This window comes from Tursiops truncatus, chromosome 13 (genome assembly GCF_011762595.2).
Source record: "Tursiops truncatus isolate mTurTru1 chromosome 13, mTurTru1.mat.Y, whole genome shotgun sequence".
In the NCBI taxonomy this organism is placed as follows: domain Eukaryota; kingdom Metazoa; phylum Chordata; class Mammalia; order Artiodactyla; family Delphinidae; genus Tursiops; species Tursiops truncatus.
In genome coordinates, this window is record NC_047046.1 from 73138502 (window position 1) to 73159485 (window position 20984).

Below are 20984 nucleotides of genomic sequence, written 5' to 3' on the forward strand. Positions count from 1 at the left end.
GCGGCTCAGAGCGCCCCAGGACACGCTCCCCGAGCGCGACTGCTAGCCCGACGCGCGTCAAGCGGAAGCACTGGGTTGCCGGGTGCGGAGCGAGCTGGGGAGGCGAGAGGGCGGCGCGGGGCTTAGAAAAGGAAAAGTCGCTCTGCCCCAGTCTTCGGAGCACTAATGTCATCAACCCTGGGTAGCAGGGGCGGGCCCCGAGCCGGTGACCTGGACAATGATCTGAGAGGGGCCTGGGGCCGCGGCGGGCTGGAAAGAGGGAGGCGGGGCCGCCAGGAGCTTCGGGGAGTTCAAGTCTTACCCTGGGAAGATGGTGTAGAAGCTTTCTAGGGTCTGGCCTTCAAAGTAGCAGCTGCAGCTCGGCTATTGGGGTATCGAGGGGCTGGGAACACGCAGGCAGCTGAGCCTTAGGCTCCAGACACCCGGAACCCCACACACTCGCAGGCGCCCGCCGTGCCGGTAGAGGGGCGCTCTGGTCTAGGGCGTCGCTGTGTCTGGGACGCTGGCGATTCTCCGCTGCAGCACAGCTCCCCGAGGAGGATGCGCAGGAGGGAGCCCCAGCTCCTGCGCAGCCCTCTGCTTTCCCGCACCCTCCACATGCATCACGGCAGCCCCTCCAGAAGCCTCCTTCATACACACATCTTCCTCCCCGCCACCGCAGTCCTGAGCGCGCTTAACCAGAGTCAAACCAAAACAGGTAAATCTTTAATTCTCCTCCTCAATTCTTCGAAACTACTTTTACAGACAGTTCCTCAAACACTTTCTCCGCCTCCCCTTCCTCCCAGTCGGCCTTTTCTGGGGTTGCCACGCCGCCCGGGAGCGGCCGAGGTCAGGGGCTTTGGGTACCTTGAACTTGGAGGCTCCGGCGCCCGCCGGGGTGGCAGCAGCGTGGCCGCCTGTCCCCCTCCAGCAGCAAGGCCCGGGGTCCGTGGGAGTGTGGGTGTGGCCAGAAGGTCTCGGCTGGCCTGGGGGGTCAGCCCTCCGCGGTGAGTCGGGCGCAGATGCACATCCTAGACCTAGGTCTTCAGGCGGCGCAGGGCAAGAGTGGCCGAGTCCGGGGGACCCAGGGAGAAGGCGTGAGCGCCTGCGGCTCGGGGTCGGCTCCTAGGACGGGCGTCTGGCCTGAATTGGTCCCCGGTGCCCTTAGAGGGCCTGCCACGGCTTCCCGATGGCCTGGATGTGCTCCTTGGCCTTCAGGCGCAGCGCCGCGATGCTGCTGTTGCGCGGGTCCGCCTCGTCCAGCGGGAACTTGTCCCCGAAGCCGGGCCCGCACGGGTAGGCGGGCGGCGGCGGCGGCGGCGGCGGCCCAAGGGGCTGCAGGCCGGGCCCGAGGGGCGGGGAGTTCAAGAAGGGCGGAGGCGGCGGCGTGTAGCTGGCGGGCAGGCTCTGCGCCGGCGGCCCGAAGCCTGGCAGGCTCTGCAGCGCCGTGGCGCCCCCGCCCGGCAGCGGCGGCCCGAGCCACGACTCGAGCGGCAGGGCGCCCCCCGCCGGCCCGCCGCCTCCGCCGCCCGGGCCCGCCCCGAGGGGCGCCAGGGCCGCGGCGGGCGGGGAGCGGCTGAAGGAGAGCAGAGGCGAGTCCTGCAGCTTCATGGACGACACCTCCAGCTTCTCCTGCCGCCGCCACTTGGCCCGTCGGTTCTGGAACCACACCTGCGGAAGGCAGCACAGCGCCGTCGGGCTGCGGCGGGGGCAGAACTCTCCACCCCCGAGAAGGACCGGGGCTCGACAGTTTCACCTGCTCCTTTCATCCCCGCCGCCACCCCACGCTCCCCACCCGCCTTATCCTTCTTGTCTGTCCCGTTTGCTCCAGTCTCCTCCCTCCTCCTCTCTCGCGCCGAGTCTCTTTGTCCCATCCCTGTCCTCCGTGGTGTTCCCACCCTTGTCCCTGTTTACCTCACCCTTAGCTGTGGTTGTATCTGTTTCCAACTCCTGGCACCGAGCAGGCAGAAAAAAATGAAGTTAACCCTGGAATCGGACAGTGGGACTTGGGAAACCAGATCTCACCAAATTTCTGTGACCTGCTGGTTGGCGGTCCCTCCCGACCCTTCGCTTTAGACCCGGCTTCCTCCCTGTGTGGTACAGTGGCTGCGCTTTTGTCGCAGACTTTCTGTGCTTTACCCACATTTTGCCTGTTATAAACATATGTATAAACAAATACTCTAAGTACTGTAACTGGAAACATTGGCTGTTAAAATAGAGCTATTTCCACAAATTACTGATAGAACAAAGTGGGTTGATTTTATTCCAGGCATATTTAATATGCATATTACTGTTCGTGAGATTTTCATTTTTATTTAATCGATATCTGACTAATATTTCTGATATTTCCTAAAAATGGCTTTCAATGATTACAATAGTTCAAGTTTAGTAATCTACTTTTACTCCGTGGAGTTAGTTTTGACGTTAGCCTAAGATAAATTCAATGAGTTCAAGTTTTTCTTTTTTTCTTTACATAGAGAAAGTCCACACCAAGAGTGAAGTCTGGTCTCTTAAGGCTGCAACTTCCATTACTATTTGATAAAAGCACAAGAAAGGGTGTAATTAAGGTTTCACTACCAACTTACCACCCTCAGGAACAGAACAGAGAGAACTGGTCTAGTTTAGTGGGGAATCTAGAAAGAACTTTGGCCAAACTGGGGGGGGGGGCTTCAGTGTTAAATTTATGAAGGAAAGTGTGGGAATAATTACCACCTCAGAAGGGAGACAGCAGTTCTGAGTTAATTATAGGGAGAGGGGCCCTCATAGGAAAACTGAGAAAAAGCCATCCAGCACCTGAGCAGAGCAGGGCAACTGTCTGCAAGGCTGGGATTTGGGGGGCAGGGCGGGGAGAGAGAAAGAACAAAAATGCAGGTACCCCGGGTCCCTTTCAATAAAAGATTCATCAGCATATCTGAGGCCCTGATTTTCCCAGAAACATTAGCTATATAGAGAAACACTGGCGCGGGTGAGGGCTTCCATCCCACTGCCTCTCCCTCCCCACCAACAACATCTCACTCCATCCCCCAAAGTATCAGCTATAGGCTTCAGATCCAGTATCCAGAGTCAGAGGGCTAAAACCTGGGATAGTCTGCTCTTCTGCTCTACTGCTGTCCTCAACACAGTGGGAGACTCTGCCTACCCCCCCCCCCCCGCAACCTGATTACATCATACCCATGTGTTAAGAACCCACCATATGCTGGGCCACTGTGCTGGCCCTGTGATCACAGAGAAGTCAGACACTGTTCTCAAGAAGCTCACATCTTAAACAAGAAGCAAACATCCCCAAACAAGTAGAGAGGAAGGAACGTGGGACAGAGGCATGAAGGGAGCCCTGTATTCCGGAGGGGCACTGGAGGGCTTTGCCCTTTCCTCTTTCTTCCTCTTTCACTTGTTTTCTTTCCCTCTTCCTACCCCATCCTTCCTCCCTGAAAAGCAGGTGCTAAAATGTCCGCCCCTTCAATGAAATCCTTGCAGCTCTACTGCCCCAAATTAGGAGAAATTGAACTGTCCTTGCCAGTTAATCCTGAGTCACATTAGGGAACTATTTTTTAAAACCATGACATTTACTCATTACTTTAACCCCTTAAACTAAACAGAAAAGACAAAAGGCAGGAGCCTGTCCGCTTTTACTTTTAAGACAAGGCTAAAAGCCCCAAACATCTGAGTATCCTCACTTCCTGGAAATCTAATTCATTAGACACACACAAAAATCCCATCTTAGTTCCACTGCCTTTCAGATGCGGTGAAATTTGTTCCGAATGTCTCCCTTTCAGGCCTCTGTAAACTCTCCCAATTTGGAAATTCTCCCGGATTTTTCACAGATGACTAGCAAATATTTAAGGCTTTCAAATATTTTAATGATCAGGGATTAAAGATAATTCAGCTTTAATTAAAGCGAAAACCCCTTTAAATAAAAAAGAAAAGGCCTCTGCAGCAGTGGGAAGTTTGGCTGGATGTGCACCCGAGAAGCAAAAGTCAGTTTCTTAAACAAATCCACCGAAAGTTTCAACTGCGAGGCGCCAGGCTCTCGTTAAGAAGATAGGGTTTTCGTTTTCAAGAAGGTGAGCGCCGTAACTGACTATGGTGGCATTTGGGGCCGCAATCCGGTTACCCTCGAGCCGCTGTCTACATTCCCTCTCCACTCAGTGCTTCCCGCCCCCCGCCCCGGTCCTGGACGCTGTCGCCTTTTCAGCTTGCCAGCCATTCCCAGTTCCTCTCTTTTAGCTTAGAACGAGGGAGACCCCAAAGGGGAGATGCTACTACAAATTGGAACAGACTGTCCAAGGGACGGGGCATGGGGCGCATGGAAAATCTGTGACGCTCCTGTGGGGCTCTGGGCGAACCAAGCGCAGGAAGGCCCGTGGGAAAAGTGCCATAATAAATGTGTGGACGCCCGGGGATTCAAGGGAGCTTTGGCTGCAGCTTGAGCTTCCGGCCCTCCCGTGGGCCCATCTGGGCGCTTTACCTGGACCCGGACCTCGGGTAAGTTGACCTTGCCGGCCAGCTCCTCGCGACTGTACACGTCGGGGTAGTGGGACTTCTCGAACGCGCGCTCCAGCTCGTGCAGCTGGTATGTGGTGAAGGTCGTGCGGTTCCGTCGATGCTTCTTCTTGGGCTGCTCCTCCTCTGACAGCTTCGAGTCGCTGGGGGCTGGGGGTCCGACAGGCAGCCCAGGGCTCGGCCGCGCCTCCCCTGTCTCCTTGGGGCAGTAGGGGCGAGGGGCTGGGACGACGAGGCCCCGCACGGTCAGAGACACTCCTCGGAGTATCCGAAGGCCACCCCGCCTATCCATGCGGGCTCCGAGATGGCCCAGGGAGGTCGGGGGTCAGGGCTGCGAGGGTCCCCTTAACTTTCCCTGAACGCAAGTTGGAAGCTCCTGCTACGCATATAGCCCCCACCCCTGCGCCCAGATGCCTTAATAAATGTTAAGGCAGGGCTCTCTCCTCTTGCAGAGCTCCTAAGTCTGGGAGCCCTAAGGGTCTCGGAGCAGCCGGGGTGCGTACTCACCTTCGTACTCGGGAGCCGGTGCCGGGGCGGGCGGCGTGGAGGGCTCGGCGCCTCCTGCAGGCGCCTTGGGGCAGGAGGTCCGCGCGCCCGGCCTCCTATCCCGCTCTTTCGCACCCCGGGCGACCCGCTCCTCCGGGAAGGAACCGAGGATCCCGTCGTCCTTGGTAAATCCCAGGATGGCTTCGATGCTATGCAGCCGCGAGGTGCTTCCGCCCGGGCTGCGGAGCAGGTGGCCGGCGAGCGAGAAGCTGCCGTCGGCCATGGCTGGGGCGCAGCCGGGCAGGTGCATGGGGAGCGCCGGGACGCCGGAGGGCGCGGCCCGCGCTCTCCGCAGCGGCGCTTGCTTGGAAGACCGAGAGCGAGAGGCTGGAAGTCGGCCCCTCCCGGGTGCGGTCTTCCAACCCGAGGGGTCCTGACTCAAGGTGAAGCTCCGCGGGCTATGCGGGCCCCGGCAGCGCGCGCTAGAGGAGGGCGAGCGCTCGGCCCGCGGCCGCCTAGGTCCCGGCGGGAGTCGGAGTTTCAACTCCCGGCGGCTGGGTCTCCGGGAGCTGAAGGCTCCAAGCCGGGTCGCCCCGGCTCCTCCCCTCTCGCCCGGTACCCAGCCTCTTCCCTGGTCCCTCCCCCCGCAGCGGGGCGGGTCCTTCCCTCGCCCAGTCTCAGGGTCCTCGCCCACCCACCCCGGGCTGGGCCGGCACTCCGAACCTTCCACCTCCCACCTCTCGATCAGCTCTGAACACTGCTGAGACCGCTGGGGCATGTTTGACGGGCCCGGGGACCCGGGTCCGAGGGCCCGCTCCCCGCAGTCCTGCCTCAGTGGGGCCGACGCCCTCGGTCCCACCTCCCACTCGGGCTTGCCTCCCTCCTTCGGCTCCTCTCCCTCGGCCCAGGCTCGCCTTCTGCCCCGAGGCGCGCTTCCTGCGCCGGGCTGAGCGCCAGGGGCGACCCTTGGAAAGACCGAGAGCAGGCTCCCCGGCTTTCTGGCTTCGGAAGTCAGTCCACGCTTCTTCCCAGTTTGAATTTTCCCCTCTTTCTTCCTCTTTTTAGCCCCACCGGCAATCCTCTTTCGGCTCCGTAGTCCGAAGCCTCGGACTTCGGGTTTATTTTGTTTGTCTATATCTGATTTAACTACTCCTCCCTGCCCCCTCGGACTTGCGCGCCCGCAGGCCCCCTGACCCCGGCGCCCGCCCCCGGAGACGGTGGGACCATCTGTGCTCGCAGGCCTGGCGACTTCAAGGGTCCCACGGCCCAGCAGGAGGCTGGAAGGCGCCGAATCGGACACGCTGCCGGGCTCAAGCCGGTGGGAGACCCGCTAGGGGTTGTCACCCTCGCAGACTATTTGTCCTGAGGGAACCCTCCCTCCAAACCATCTTCCAGGCCAAGGAGATGACCCAACCTCAGGCTGAGGGGGGAAGGACCTTCGTCAGGGTGCAAGGCCTCGCGCTTCTCTGGGGGCTATAGGCACAATCCGCTGGCAAAGGGGACCCCGCGAGGCTTCCGAGGCCCAGAGTGACTCATAGGCCAAGTGGGAAGATGATTTGTGCGGGCGGATGGTTTTGTTTTGTTTCTTCACATCCCCCCCAGTGCTGTGAACAGCACTGTAAAGGCCGGCTCTTCTCAAAGCTGATGCCAGGCCCGAGGCAGCCCCTGCCCTCACTGAAATGTTGGCGGGAAAGGTGAACCCAAATGCTTTCCTAATAAAATCTGCAGGACCCAGAGATTCTTTCTCTTTTGTTTCCTGGTTTTATTGAGATACTGCACTGTGTAAGTTTAAGGTGTGCCGCGTGATGATTTGACACATATACACACGTAAATGATGACCACAGTAAGTTTAGTTAACATCCATCATCTCATGGAGATACAAAACAGAGATTTGTAAAATCTCCTTTGCAGAGGCCCTCTGATCTCCACGCAGGGGCGTCTCCCCTTCCCCCCACCCCTGCCTCTACAACGTTGGTTGACTTCATTTTGCATTGAGACGAGCAGTTCATGGGTCCCTTCTGAGGGTCGGGCACTGATGTGGGCCATGTCAACATCACAAAAGAAAAGAGAGGCTGGGGCCACAGGCCTTAAGGAGTTTAACGTCCAGCCTGAGAGACAAGACAAAGGAAACCAAAGAAAAACCTGTATCTTAGGGTCCTCCACCTTTAAATGAATGTTAGAAGGACATTTAAAAGGACATGTAACTATGTTAAGGATCTTTAAATGGAAATGGTTATTTCTCCGTGATGGGCACATGGGAGGGGTTCACTACACCAATTTCTCTATTTTTAATAAAACTGTAAAAAGGTGTATTAAAACAGCAAACGTGAGTTTACAGTAGGTAGAATTAAGCTGCTGATTCAAGTGAGAAATTATTTTTCAAGTAAAAGCTAAATTAATGAAAATCAATACACACGACAGTTTTTGTGTATCCCTTTATGGTATTCAGCACATTCTTCATGCCATCCTAGCCTCACAACCCTGTGAGGTGAGCAGAACAAATATATTTGTCCCCATTTTACAGAAGAGAAAACTGAGGCTCAAAGTGATACAGCTCTTAAGTGGAAGGGACAGGACTGGAACTCAGAGTGGCCAACTCCTTGTCCAGTGCTCTCTGGCTGCCCCTCATTTGTAATTCTTACGGCAGAGTGTGATATTTTTGAACAGAATCAAAACACATCTTAGTCTGCAGTCCGTCTTTAATCCTTCCTGGAGACTGGATCCTGCACGTAAGAGGCTGAGGAAGAGGCAGCTTAGTTTCCCAAAGAAACGCAGTCAGAGCTTGTAGACAGTGGCCTTTGGGCGCTGGTGTCCAGGACGACAGGACGAACCCTCTGGAGGTTCCCGCCCCAGTGCAGGGGAAGCCTGCCACTTGGCCTCTTTTCGCATTTTCTAGGCTGTCAAAGGCACTCTCCCCCAAAACGATCTGGTGGCACCCCACAAGGTCCCACGAACCAGTTACAAAGGCCAGGTGGTTGAGATGCTGCCGCCTTGGTGACCAGAGGGCAGCCATAGGGATAATTAATTGGTATTTGCTGTTTCCCCTCTGAGTATGCTTTTTATGTAAACTCCCCCAATATTAAACTGATCTCTATAATCACTGCTAAACAAAGCTCCTGCCCACACGCTAAGGGGCTTATGGCCTTGTTTTCCAAAGTTAATTCCCTCTGGAACTGCCCAGCTCTTCCTAATAGGTCCAGGTGAGGTTAGCTTTTATTTACTGTTTATTTCAGAGTCTCAGGAGAAAAGCAGCAAAGACTTCAACAGCCACTGGCGAGGGACCACGGGGGAAACAGGGCCAAGCAGGACAAGGGGAGGTTGGGACTTCTTTTGTACGTGACATAAAGAGCTAGTCAATACTATTGTGGGCACAGTGGAGGGTACTCCAAGCAATCAGCCGGGGGTCATTGTTAGGGGCTAATCTACATGTGTATTTCCCAAGAACTCGATTAGGGAAGATGAATGGATTCGTCCATGTCCTTAATTCTTCTAGCCCAAAGCTGCATTTTTCCAGCAGTTACGCCAGCTCATACCCAACCCAGTTTCGGCAAAAGCAAGGAGCCTGGCTTCTGAACTCCACCTCTGTTTAATTCATTAATTCATTAGGTGGATCAAAGAAAACTCCCTCCTCACAGCTGCCAACACACGGGCTGAACTTTAGGCAGCTAGAGCCCCTTTCAACTTGGCATGGTTTGGAGAAACATTTCCAGAAGTAAGGAAAATGAGAGTGGTTGAGGCTTGCAGGGATGTTGAAGAAGGGGAGGCTCAGTTGATGTGGGGTAGACAATCTAGAATGACAACTGGATTGGGGAGATTTTGAGGAGAAAGGGGCTAGGGACTGGCTAGCACAAAGAAAACAAAGTCTAAACATAACCCGCCATCAAAGTGGCTCTTTTATCTTGGATGTATACAGGAGGTCCCTTTTCTAGAAGCATTCTAGGTGGACTGCTTCACCCACAGCACTCTTGAGAAAATGGGCATATATGGAGTGAATTTTCTGTACCCTGGGTGGGCAGGGGGCATACTCACAAGTGAGCTCATGGCATTTGAGTCTAGTAATTTCACCTTGAAGCAATGTTTTAGGTTTGGGCGAGAAAAGTGTCTGTTGGAGGACTTATGGGTTACCACTCCATAAAGTGTATAAAACCAACTCGATGTCTGCATGGAGACTATCCTCTTAGTAGATGTATTTTAATCCTGGAATAACTCCATCTGTCTCATACCACACTGGAGGACCATCTCCTCCCACAAGCTGATACACGTTCATTCGGCCAAAGCAACTTAACTTTAGTTGTAACCAAAGCAAAACTCAACTCATGCAATCATTAAACACACACACACACTGAAGTTCAACAAATTCAGCCGTCAAGAGTTAAGCAAAATATATGTATATATAATAACAGTTATTATTTATTGAATACTAACAATATGCTAGTGGGCACTCTTCCAAGTCCTTTATGTAGATTACCTAATTAGTTCTCACAATAACCCTGTGAGGTAGACACGATTATTATCTCCACTTTACAGATAAGGAGTCTGAGACTCAGAGAGGATAAGTCACTCACCTAAGGTTGTACAGCTGGTTTCAGGTGGAGCCAGGACTTGAACCCTGGTGTTTTTTCAGGAATATCCATCTAATCACTGCGTATACCACCTCCCAATACGGTGGGTGTATATACATATTCACAGTTGATTCTCCTGTGGCTACATGAGAACTAGCAGATAGAGTAAAAAAATTTAGGAGTCAAAGGGCACAGGAATAATGTGGTTCAGAGTTTGAGGGAGGTGGGAGTGAAAAAGGTGTGATGTGCAGCCAGTAATTTATTTGGTCAATTATAATGATGCCAGATATGCTTAAAAAATAAGTATACCATTCAACTTCCCAAGGCTGCCTTATAAAGTTTAAGGAATTCTCTCTCTGTTCCCAGAGTTCCAATTCACTCTTAGGGTTTTGTGAACAATATATGTTTAAGCATTTACCATGTGTCATTTATTTTGTCCTTCTTTGATTCAATGTATTCTCCTCTATACTCTACTATTTTTTAAAATTAATTAATTAATTTGGTTGCACCAGATCTTAGTTGCGGCTCGAGGGCTCCTTAGTTGCAGCTCAAGGGCTCCTTATTTGAGGCTCAAGTCCTCCTTAGTTGTGGCACACGGGCTCCTCAGTTGTGGCATGCAAACTCTTAGTGGCATACATGTGGGATCTAGTTCCCTGACCAGGGATGGAACCCGGGCCACCTGCATTGGGAGCGTGGAGTCTTAACCACTGTGCCACCAGGGAAGTCCCTTTACTGTTTATTATCGTATGTCATGAGCACAGTATACAAGCTGCTGACAGTCTTTGCAAAAAAAAAAAAAAACAATAGCTAAACTCTCTTTAATATTGACATATTGAGTCCAGAGATAAAATATACTATGCTTGTTCATCTCTCACTATCAGATCTTCCCAATTGATGAAACATTCCCCTACTAGAAGCAGGACGGAAGGTATATCAAGAAAATGTCCTTGGAGATGCTTATCAGAAACTCCATATTTATAAGTAGACAACTTATATCCCTTGTCACTTCCATAAAATTGGCACAAATGATCAACACCCTTCCTATATACCAGTTTATTAGTCAATATGAACACCTGAATCTTCTCTACCATTTTCAGACTAAATTGAAATAAGTATTGGGAATTCCCTGGCAGTCCAGTGGTTAGGACTCCAGGCTTCCACTGCAGGGGGCATGGGTTTGACCCGGGAACAAAGATCACGCAAGCTGATCTGCAGTGAATAAAAATCCCATAACATAATTGTGGCTAAAATACATAAATCAGTGAAGAGATGGGCCTCACAGGCATCTCTGGCTGAATTGAGAGCCCTATTGGAAGGGCATATGGAAACAGACATTTCATCTAAAAACAAAAATGAAATGTAGGGTAGTTGGGAGTGGTTGTGTTTTCCGGCAGTAATGCCCTGTTTGCAAGGCTTCCTTTTTTTTTTTTTTAACGTCTTTATTGGAGTATAATTGCTTTACAATGGTGTGTTAGTTTCTGCTTTATAACAAAGGGAATCAGTTATACATATACATATGTTCCCATATCTCTTCCCTCTTGCGTCTCCCTCCCTCCCACCCTCCCTATCCCACCCCTCTAGGCGGTCACAAACCACCGAGCTGATCTCCCTGTGCTATGCGGCTGCTTCCCACTAGCTATCTACCTTACGTTTGGTAGTGTATATATGTCCATGCCTCTCTCTCACTTTGTCACAGCTTACCCTTGCCCCTCCCCATATCCTCAAGTCCATTCTCTAGTAGGTCTGTGTCTTTATTCCCATCTTACCCCTAAGTGCTTCATGACCTTTTTTTTTTTCTTATATTCCATATATATGTGTTGGCATATGGTATTTGTTTTTCTCTTTCTGTCTTACTTCAGTCTGTATGACAGACTCTAGGGCAACCTAAGTGTCCATCAACAGAGGAATGGATAAAGAAGATGTGGCACATATATACAATGGAATATTACTCAGCCATAAAAAGAAACAAAATTGAGTTATTTGTAGTGAGGTGGATGGACCTAGAGTCTGCAAGGCTTCCTTTGGTGTAAAACAGGGACCACAGCTCTCTGCAGACCAGCCAGTAATTAGCAAGATGTCTGTCCTCCTCTGGCACTCCCCTTGTTGCCCAATTACAATATTTTGGGAACAACATCTTGAAAATTCACCTCTGATTTAGTTTTCTGTTATTTCAGAGGACCGTAGGCTTAAGAATTATAAGAGGAATCTTGGCGAGGATCGTGTCTGCTCTTTCACTTCTAGCCTCCACTTTTCCTTTGTTGACGTGGAAATGTGGACCCAGAAGAGTTAAGCGATCTGCCCCAGACGAGACAGGGCATCTGAAGCAGGGCTTGGGCTAGAGGCCAGTCTCCAGACTCCGCCAGGCTGCTGCGGCTTTCCCACTGCTGCTCAGCCCTCAGGAGCCTCCACTGGCTGCCCCATGCTTGCACGCAGACCTTGAACCTGTGCTTGAACCCTGAGCAATATGCTTGTTGCACACAATGAAGTTACTCCTCACACTACTCCCCAGTCATTTATCAACACGATTACCTTGGTCCTGAGCTTGCTTTTGCAGCTGATGCGGATTCAAGTAGCCTCTGTGGAGGAGAAAACTTCCCTTGGCAATAGATTTGCAGGGCGTTTGGGCAAACAACTGATATTTCTACCCACTGGTTTGCCGGAATCAGCTCTTCCTGGCTTGTGAGAGCCAACAGTTAGCATCTCTTCCCAGCTCTGAGTTCACATTAGTAGCTTGAAATCAGCCACAGTGGGAGTATTTTTACCACTGAAGTTAGCAAGCGCTAAAAATCAGGACATTCTCCCCCCCTCCCCAAACCCCATTAACGTTTTCAAAATATTTACTAGCGTATTCCTACTCCATTAAGGAGTGAAGAAATCAGAAAGTATCATTACTATTAAAACTAAAATATGATCTCATGGGCAAGAGATGTCCACCGTTTGCCAAAAAATGGGACATTTACATCATTATCTCAGAATATGTAAATAAGGGGAAACCTGGATTTCTGCCAAAGAAATGGCCTTTTTTGAGTTGTTAGAAGCAAAGCTATATTAAGATAATTCCTCTTTACTTGTTTTCTAATTAAACTAATTGAATCCGGAGTGACTAGGGGAAGTACAAGAGACATTTATCTGCAGGGGATGATGGTCTTGAAGGCCATCAATCCTCTTAGAGTGCTAAGACGGCAAATCTGAGAATGCCCATTTTGCAGCAGCATTGACCCATCTCCCACCCAGAGTTTGGCCGTCTCCAGGATTCTTCTCTCCTCCTCTTTTCGAAAGGACAGTTACCAGGGAGCCAATTCTCATTTTATCTTCACAGCACCCTGTAAGGTCAATATTATTATAATGCTTTTTTCCCCTGTACCACCCGTAATCCATAAGCCCTTTTAGCTCTGTAAGACTTACCTCTTCCCCACTTTTCACATGGCCTCCTTGAATACTTCTGACCACTCTCCTGTCTGCTCCAACTTGCTCACTGAGCTATAGCCACATTGGCCTTTTTTCTCTTCGTGAAATCACCCAAGCCCCTTGCTGCCTCAGGACTTTTGCACTGACTATTCTCACTGCCTGCGATACCCTCACCCAAATGTTTACATGATCGTCCTTGTCATTTTATTTGTCTCATAGCACCTCTCCAAAACTATTTTACTTATTATTTGTTTATTTGTTCGTTACCTGTCTCCCCTCATTAGAATCTAAGCTGCATGAGAACGGGGACCTTGTTTTTAGGTCCCTAGCATCTAGAACATATGTGGCGCATAGTGGTGGTTGATGTAATGAATAACTGCAAGGAACTCTATTTCACAGATGAGGAAACAGATTAATTAAGTTGTCTCATTTCACACAGCTATTAATTAGCATGAGTATACATTTTTTTTTCACATTCTTTTAATCAGTCCTCTGGAGTTTTTCTAAAATATTACTTCCCAGATGTTTGGAAATGTCAAAGTGCTTTGCTTTCCTTCCCAAATAGTCCACAGAAATCATTTGATCACTTTCAAAAGTCAGTTCAGTCCACTCCAGTCTTGTTAGCATCAGCTCTGACCGGGGTTGCCTCCAAGGCCTTTGATGTGAGTGTTCATCACATGAGGAGACAGGGCTCTACGCAGTGCCTCTGCCGTCTGCTGAGAGCCCCCGCCACCCCGCTTCTCTCTTGCCGGGGTGTACCATCTTAGGGAATGCCATTCTTTTTCCAGAGTGGCCCCTGCATCTTTACTGCAGACTATTAGCTTTTACAGTTGACTGCAACTTTATGGACACTTGTTTGTCAATTTTTGTTGTACTTTCTCCTTTGACCCCTTAAGCCCTAAAAATGCTGATCTTATATGTCCTGACCAATCTAATTAGCCCCTTTTAACCGCCAGATGCTTTCAATAGGGTTTTCAAGACGCTCCCCAGAAGTTATCTTTATTCAAATGTCAGGAGCTGACCCACACTTACTGCAGGGTGTATGTGTTGTAAGTTAAAGGAATGAGCTTTAAAGAAACACAACTTGGAAATCTTTTAAGGTTTCTAAAATGACTTAAGAAAACAAGCAAGCATCACTGTGTACACTTGTGTTATCCTTCTATAGCTCAGGGACTTAGACCCCATCTAAGAATGATGTCTTCAGTTTATAGATGAAATTGTGACAATATAGAGTTTTCCAAGAATAACAACTTTAGAGTAGGGTAAAGGGGCTAAACTTGGGTCCAAGTGGATTTGTTATACTTATATTTCTACTTTTGGTTAGGTTTGAAAGTTTTCCATAATAAAAGATTTTTGAAGAGGCAAAACAAATGTCAAGATTTCTGAATCTGAATTTAATTTCAGATTACATTTTATTACCTCCTCCAAACCATTTCTGTGGCTCCCCAAACTGCCATTTCTAATGTAGACAAAAATGTAAGGAAGACCCAGCAATTCCACTTCTGGGGGGAATTCCACCCAATTTCACTGAAAAAAAATGAAAGCAGGGACTAAAATAGATATTTATGTTCATACTAGCATTATTCACAATAGCCAAAATGTGGAATCAAGCCAGTGTCCATCAGTGGATGAATGGATAAGCAAAATGTGGTATCTACAGACAACAGAATATTATTCAGCCATAAAAGGAAGGAAATTCTGACACATGCTTGAGGACATTATGCTAAGTGAAATAAGCCAGTCTGGAGGAGGTGGGGGTGGGGGAGGAGGGAGGGGAAACAGAAAGACTGCGGTAGCCGCATTCTGCATTTATGGTTGCACTGGATCTGAAAGTCCACACAAAACACGACTTTTGACTTGAACACCTAGAAGCGCTAGTCTTTTAAATCCCTAAGAGAACAAGAAGACATGATTTTTCCTTCCAGAATTCCTGTGGTTAGACAGTGAGTATATTTATTTCATTTTGACATATATATATAATGTTTATCCATTCTTTCATCAAATGTAACTTGAATACCTGTTATGTAGCAGAGACATATTCCACTCAGATTCTACTCAGAACCCTTCATCTATCTCTTAGAACGCTTTCTTTCTTTCTTTTTTATTTTTATTGGAGTATCGTTGATATACAATGTTGTGTTAATTTCTGTACAGCAAAGTGAATCAGTTATACATATACATATATCCACTCTTTTTTAGATTCTTTTCCCATATAGGTCATTACAGAGTATTGAGTAGCACATTTCCTTTGCTCTAGAGTAGGTTCTTATTAGTTATCTTTTCTTTTTCTTTTTTTTTTTTTGCGGTACGCGGGTCTCTCACTGTCGTGGCCTCTCCCGTTGCGGAGCACAGGCTCCGGACGCGCAGGCTCAGCGGCCATGGCTCACGGGCCCAGCCGCTCCGCGGCACGTGGATCTTCCTGGACCGGGGCACGAACCCGTGCCCCCCTGCATCGGCAGGCGGACTCTCAACCACTGCGCCACCAGGGAAGCCCCATTTATCTATTTTATATGCAGTAGTGTGTATACGTCAATCCCAATCTCCCAATTTATCCCTCCCCTACCTTCCCTCCCAGTAACCATAAGTTCGTTTTCTACATCTGTGATTCTATTTCTGTTTTGTAAATAAGTTCATTTGTATCATTTTTTTAGATTCTACATATAAGCGACATCATATGATATCTATCTTCCTCTGCCTTACTTCACTTAGTATGATAATCTCTAGGTCCATCCATGTTGCTGCAAGTGGCATTATTTCATTCTCTTTTTATGGCTGAGTAATATTCCATTGTATATAAGTACCACGTCTTCTTTATCCACTCATCTGTCGATGGACATTTAGGTTGTTTCCATGTCTTGGCTATTGTAAATAGTGCTGCTATGAATGTTGGGGTACATGAATTAACTTTTATATTTTAAATGCATTAAGAGATATGAAATTCTTGTAGAAACTTTCATTTTTTGTGGGAGTAATATTTACACATTGTTCAATGCTTTGAACTCTTAAATGAAAGTTCTACATATGAACACAAGAGTATGAAACAAATATCTGTCCTTTATTTGAATACTTAGGCAGAGAAGAAAGTGAAAACTTAAAATGCATGGAGAATCCCAAACTTTTTTTTTTAATTTAATTTTTTTCATTGAGTGTATTTTATTTATTTATTTATTTATTTATTGGCATATAGTTGCTTTACAATATTGTGTTAGTTTCTGCTGTACAGCAAAATGAATCAGCTATATGTATACATATATCCCTTCTGTTTTGGATTTCCTTCCCATTTAGGTCACCACAGAGCACTGAGTAGAGTTCCCTGTGCTATACAGCTGGTTCTCATTAGTTATCTATTTTATACATAGAAGTGTGTACATGTCAATCCCAATCTCCCAGTCCATCCCACCTCCCCACTTCCCCCCTTGGTATCCATACGTTTGTTCTCTATGTCTGTGTCTCTATTTCTGCTTTGCAGATAAGTTCATCTATACCATTTTTCTAAATTCCACATATATGTGTTAATATACAATATTTGTTTTTGTCTTTCTGACTTACTTCACTCTGTATGATAATCCCTAGGTCCATCCATGTCTCTGCAAATGGCACAATTTCGTTCCTTTTTATGGCTGAGTAATATTCCATTGTATATATGTACCACATCTTCCTTATCCATTACTCTGCTGATGGACATTTAGGTTGCTTCCATGCCCGGGCTATTGTAAATAGTGTTGCAATGAACATTGGGGTACATGTCTCTTTTAAAATTATGGTTTTCTCTGGGTATATGCCCAGGAGTGGGATTTCTGGGTCATATGGTAGTTCTGTTTTTAGTTTTTTAAGGAACATCCATAGTGTTCTCCACAGTGGCTGGATCAATTTACATTACAACTTTGTTTCACTCGTTTGTTTCAGCCTTTCTTCCCATCATACATTTTTCACTAGAGCTGCTAAAGTAGAGAGGTTTATTCATTCTGCCCCCAAATTTAATTATAAAATATGAAACATATATTTAGAAAATTTAAAAACATATAATAAAGTTGAAGGGATTGTAAACACCATGTATCCACCACCTAGATTTTAAAATTAATATTTTTCTATATTGTTCTATCATATCTATTCATCTACCTATCCCTCTATCTACCCATCATCTCTTGTTTTTTGTTTGTTTGTTTTGTATTTCTTAAAGTAAGTTTCAGGTTTCAGTGCATTTCAGCCCCAAATACACAAATGCAGGCATATCACTGGCTAGAGTTCAATAGTTTGTTTTTTTAAAAAACTTTTTTTAAATATTTATATGTTTTTATTTTTAAATTTATTTTATTTTTGGCTGCGTTGGGTCTTCATTGCTGCACGCGGGCTTTCTCTAGTTGTGCAAGCGGGGGCTACTGTTTGTTGCGGAGCCCAGGCTCTAGGCACGCAGGCTTCAGTAGTTGTGGCATGTGGGCTCAGTAGTTGTGGCTCATGGGCTCTAGAGAGCAGGCTCAGTAGTTGTGGTGCACAGTCTTGGTTGCTCCACAGCATGTGGGATCTTCCAGGACCAGGGCTCGAACCCGTGTCCCCTTCATTGGCAGGCAGATTCTTAACCACTGTGCCACCAGGGAAGACCTAGAGTTCAATAGTTTTTAAGGATTCTCTTTTACTTTTTCAGTAAAACATACATATGGTGAAAGACATACATCTTAGTGTACTATTTAATGTTTCACAAAGACATATGGCTTAATATGCTTTTTTATAGCAAACCCCTATCAAGACAGGATCCATTATCATCACCCCAGAAAATTCGCACCTGCCCCTTCCCAGTCAGTGCTCACCACCATTCCCCTAGAAGCAAACACTGTTCTGGTATTTTTCAACATAGAATAGTCTACCTGTTCAAGAACTTCTTACAAATGGCATAGTATAGCAGGTACATTGCCCAAGATGTCTTTCATTCAACTTGATGCTTTTGAGATTGACCCATGCTGTTTTGTGTATCAGAGGTTCATTCATTTTTATTGCTGAGTTGTAGACTATTCCATGGCTGTTTATCCATTCACCCATTGATGGACACCTGAACTGTTTCTACTTCCTGACTCTTATGAATAAAACTGCTGTCAACATTCTTGGACACATCTTTTTTTTGAATTTTATTTTATTTATTTTTTTATACAGCAGGTTCTTATTAGTTATCCATTTTATACATATTAGTGTATACATGTCAATCCCAATCTCCCAATTCATCCCCCCCCACCCCCCTGCCACTTTCACCCCTTGGTGATTAGACACATCTTTTTGAGGACATGTGCTTTCAAATCCTGCGAGTAGAACGCTAGGTCAGATGCAGTTTAGTTTAGTATGTTACTTTTATATGAAACTTCCAGAACTTTTTTCAGAAGTGGTTGCATTAGTTAACACTCCCTCTAACAATATACAAGTTCCAGTTGTACCACATCTTCACCGACACTTGCTGCTGTCAGTTTTTATAATTTTAAATACTCTAGTGGGTCTGTGGTAAAATGTCATTCTGTAAAAAAAAAAAAAAGGAAAAAGGAAGAAAAAGGGAATTCCTTGGTGGTCCAGTGGTTAAGACTCTATGCTTCCACTGCAGGGGGCACAGGTTCGATCCCTGCTTGGGGAACTAAGATTCCACAAGCCAAAAAAAAGCAACACAAGCAGCGCGGCCAAAAAAAAAAAAAAAGAAAATGTCATTTTGTGATTGGATTTAATGTTAACTGACAATTACAGCAAACACCTTTCTATATGCTTAGCCATTTGTGTACCTTCCTTTGTTAAGTGTCTTACTCAAATATTTTGCCTTTCTATTTCTGTTTTTAAAATTTTTATTACTGAGTTGTAAGAGTTTCAGATATATATGTTTATATAAATTATATAATTTATATCTGACAAAAGACTGGAATCCAAGATATATATATGTAATTTATATAAAATACATAAACTATATATTTATATATAATTATACCTGAAAAAAGACATATATATCTCCCAGATTCCAGTCTTTTGTCAGATACACGGTTTTTGTGGGGTTTTTTAATTTTTGACTCTTGATGGTGGGATTGTGAGTGATCCTTTTTTTAAATATAAATTTATTTATTTATTTAGGTTTTTTTTGGCTGTGTTGGGTCTTCGTTGCTGCATGCAGGCTTTCTCTAGTTGTGGTGAGCAGGGGCTACTCTTCGTTGTGGTGCGCAGGCTTCTCATTGCGGTGGCTTCTCTTGTTGTGGAGCACGGGCTTTGGTAGTTGTGGCACGCAGGCTCAGTAGTTGCAGCTTGCGGGCTCTAAAGCGCAGGCTCAGTAGTTGCCCATAGGCTTAGTTGCTCCGCAGCATGTGGGATCTTCTCCAACCAGGGCTCGAACCTGTGTCCCCTGCATTAGCAGGCGTATTCTTAACCACTGCGCCACCAGGGAAGTCCGTGTTTGTTCATTTTTAATCTTACTCCTCTCCCTGTCTCTGATGGTTCCGTTTGTAAGTGGTGGTTTGGCAGATTTCTAGCATCAGGAGCGAAAACTGAAGTGCTTATATAACTCACAAACGGGATTAGTTGGCCTCCAAATGGCTGAGCTCACTATGTCAATATTCTTTCAAAGGAAGACCTCCTGTTTCATTATGCTGTAAGAGTGCATATCTAATTGAGGACTAGACTAAGTCCTGGCAAACTGGAAAGTCCATTTAATTTGTCTTCTTGGAATTCGTTCTGCACCTCTTCCCAGAGCCACTGTGGTTCCTTCCACCCAGCTAGAAATGCTACCTGACCTCCAGATTTTCTCTCCACAGGCAACCCTCTGTGTTCCTGGCTCTTCTCCCTTCTAGTACCTACAAAAACTCTGTCCCCTCACCACCCCTGGGGCCTGTTGTCTCTTTGCTCAGCTGGCGTTAGTAAAGGGACAGAAACCTAGTTCTGTGACGGCGACTGTTGCCAATCTGCTCTCTTTCATAAGATAAATCTGCATTGGATATTGACCAGCCCCGAGACCATAGCATGAATCATAGAATGTAAAGTAACCCAGCCCCTTCATTTTTACTATTGAGAAAATGAATTTCCAGAGACAATCAATGACTTGTTCAAGGTCTCACACTAGCAGAACTTGTGCTAGAATCCCGATTCCTGACTACCAGTCGGCTCAAAGGAATGGCTGCAAGCACCAAGTCCGGTGGCAAGGTGTGGAGAGTGATAGCATGAGAGTCTTCTGCAAGGTTGCCTTCACTAGTGGACAGTGGCAATCAGAGCAGGATCACCTGGTGGGTTAACAGTGTCGATACTGTGTGATGAGAATTGGGAAAAGAACTGAGGATGTCGTCACTGGAAAAGAGGAAACAGTGAGAACTGAGGCATAGCTGTGGAGCGCCGTACAACAGAATCATGACCAAGGGGCCGAAGAAGCAGCCAATTTCAGCTTAAGACAAGGAAGGATTTTCTAACAATTAAAGGTGTCCACAGATGGAAGGGGTGGTGGCTGAATTCCCTTGGAGCAGCAGGTGGTGAATTCTGTACCACTGGGAGCTTTCAGATAAGCCTCAACTAGGCTGTTGTAGAAGAGGCCCCTTTACTGGGTGGGATTTTAGAATAGATTCCCTCCTGGTCCTTTATAATTGTTGGAGTCTCTGTTTTGTGTCCATCCCGTGGCATAGACACATCTACCCTTTAGAGGGAAAAAGGCCTTCTGAATGCCCTAATACAGGCCCTTCCCTGCCCCAAGCCCATACACCTGAGACACTGTATTGATGGGGTGGTGGTGTCTGGTGTGCTGTGGTGTGGTGTGATACGCCATGGTGTGAGGCTGTATGGTGTAAAGTGGTGTGGTGTGTCGTCATATGATAGGAATCAGATAACCATGGCCAGAGTCTTCTAGGAGTTATACAGCCCCACTGTGGCAGGGACCAAATGGTATTGGAGCAATTTGGGTTGTCAAGGTGAAGTGTCAATGTAGTGATTTTTCTGAGCAGCACTGGCTACATCTTTGACAAGAAAGCAAGTCTTCTACGCCATCCTGCAACTGGTCTGGGAATAACTTGGCAGTCACAGTACTTATGTCACAACAAAGTGTACAAAGCAGGG

The 20984-nt window shown here is 47.3% G+C and overlaps 1 protein-coding gene and 1 long non-coding RNA gene across 3 annotated transcripts in view; one reads left to right on the forward strand and one right to left on the reverse strand.

Annotated features, from left to right (window-relative positions):
• The first annotated feature begins 585 nt into the window (after positions 1 to 585).
• The window catches only part of LOC109550293 (uncharacterized), a 30470-nt gene continuing 10071 nt past the window's right edge, over positions 586 to 20984 (forward strand). For both annotated transcript variants that reach the window (XR_002176798.3, XR_004521587.2), the window contains exon 1: positions 586 to 697. This is a non-coding gene — a long non-coding RNA (uncharacterized lncRNA). The remainder of the gene's footprint in view (positions 698 to 20984) is intronic.
• RAX (retina and anterior neural fold homeobox) lies at positions 692 to 5435 on the reverse strand. Its single transcript, XM_019937156.3, has 3 exons — positions 4987 to 5435; positions 4445 to 4701; positions 692 to 1650 (listed from the first exon to the last, which is right to left on the reverse strand). Exons 1-3 carry the CDS (start codon positions 5273 to 5275, stop codon positions 1144 to 1146), a joined length of 1053 nt encoding a protein of 350 aa, XP_019792715.1. The 5' UTR covers positions 5276 to 5435; the 3' UTR covers positions 692 to 1143.

Excerpts from the sequence above, each read along its gene's own strand:
- RAX (XM_019937156.3), bottom strand. The coding sequence starts at position 5,275 with ATGCACCTGCCCGGCTGCGCCCCAGCCATGGCCGACGGCAGCTTCTCG. Across the intron at positions 4,702-4,986 it reads ACCGGCTCCCGAGTACGAAG|CCCCTCGCCCCTACTGCCCC; the intron begins GTGAGTACGCAC and ends TCGTCGTCCCAG. Across the intron at positions 1,651-4,444 it reads TACCCGAGGTCCGGGTCCAG|GTGTGGTTCCAGAACCGACG; the intron begins GTAAAGCGCCCA and ends TGCCTTCCGCAG.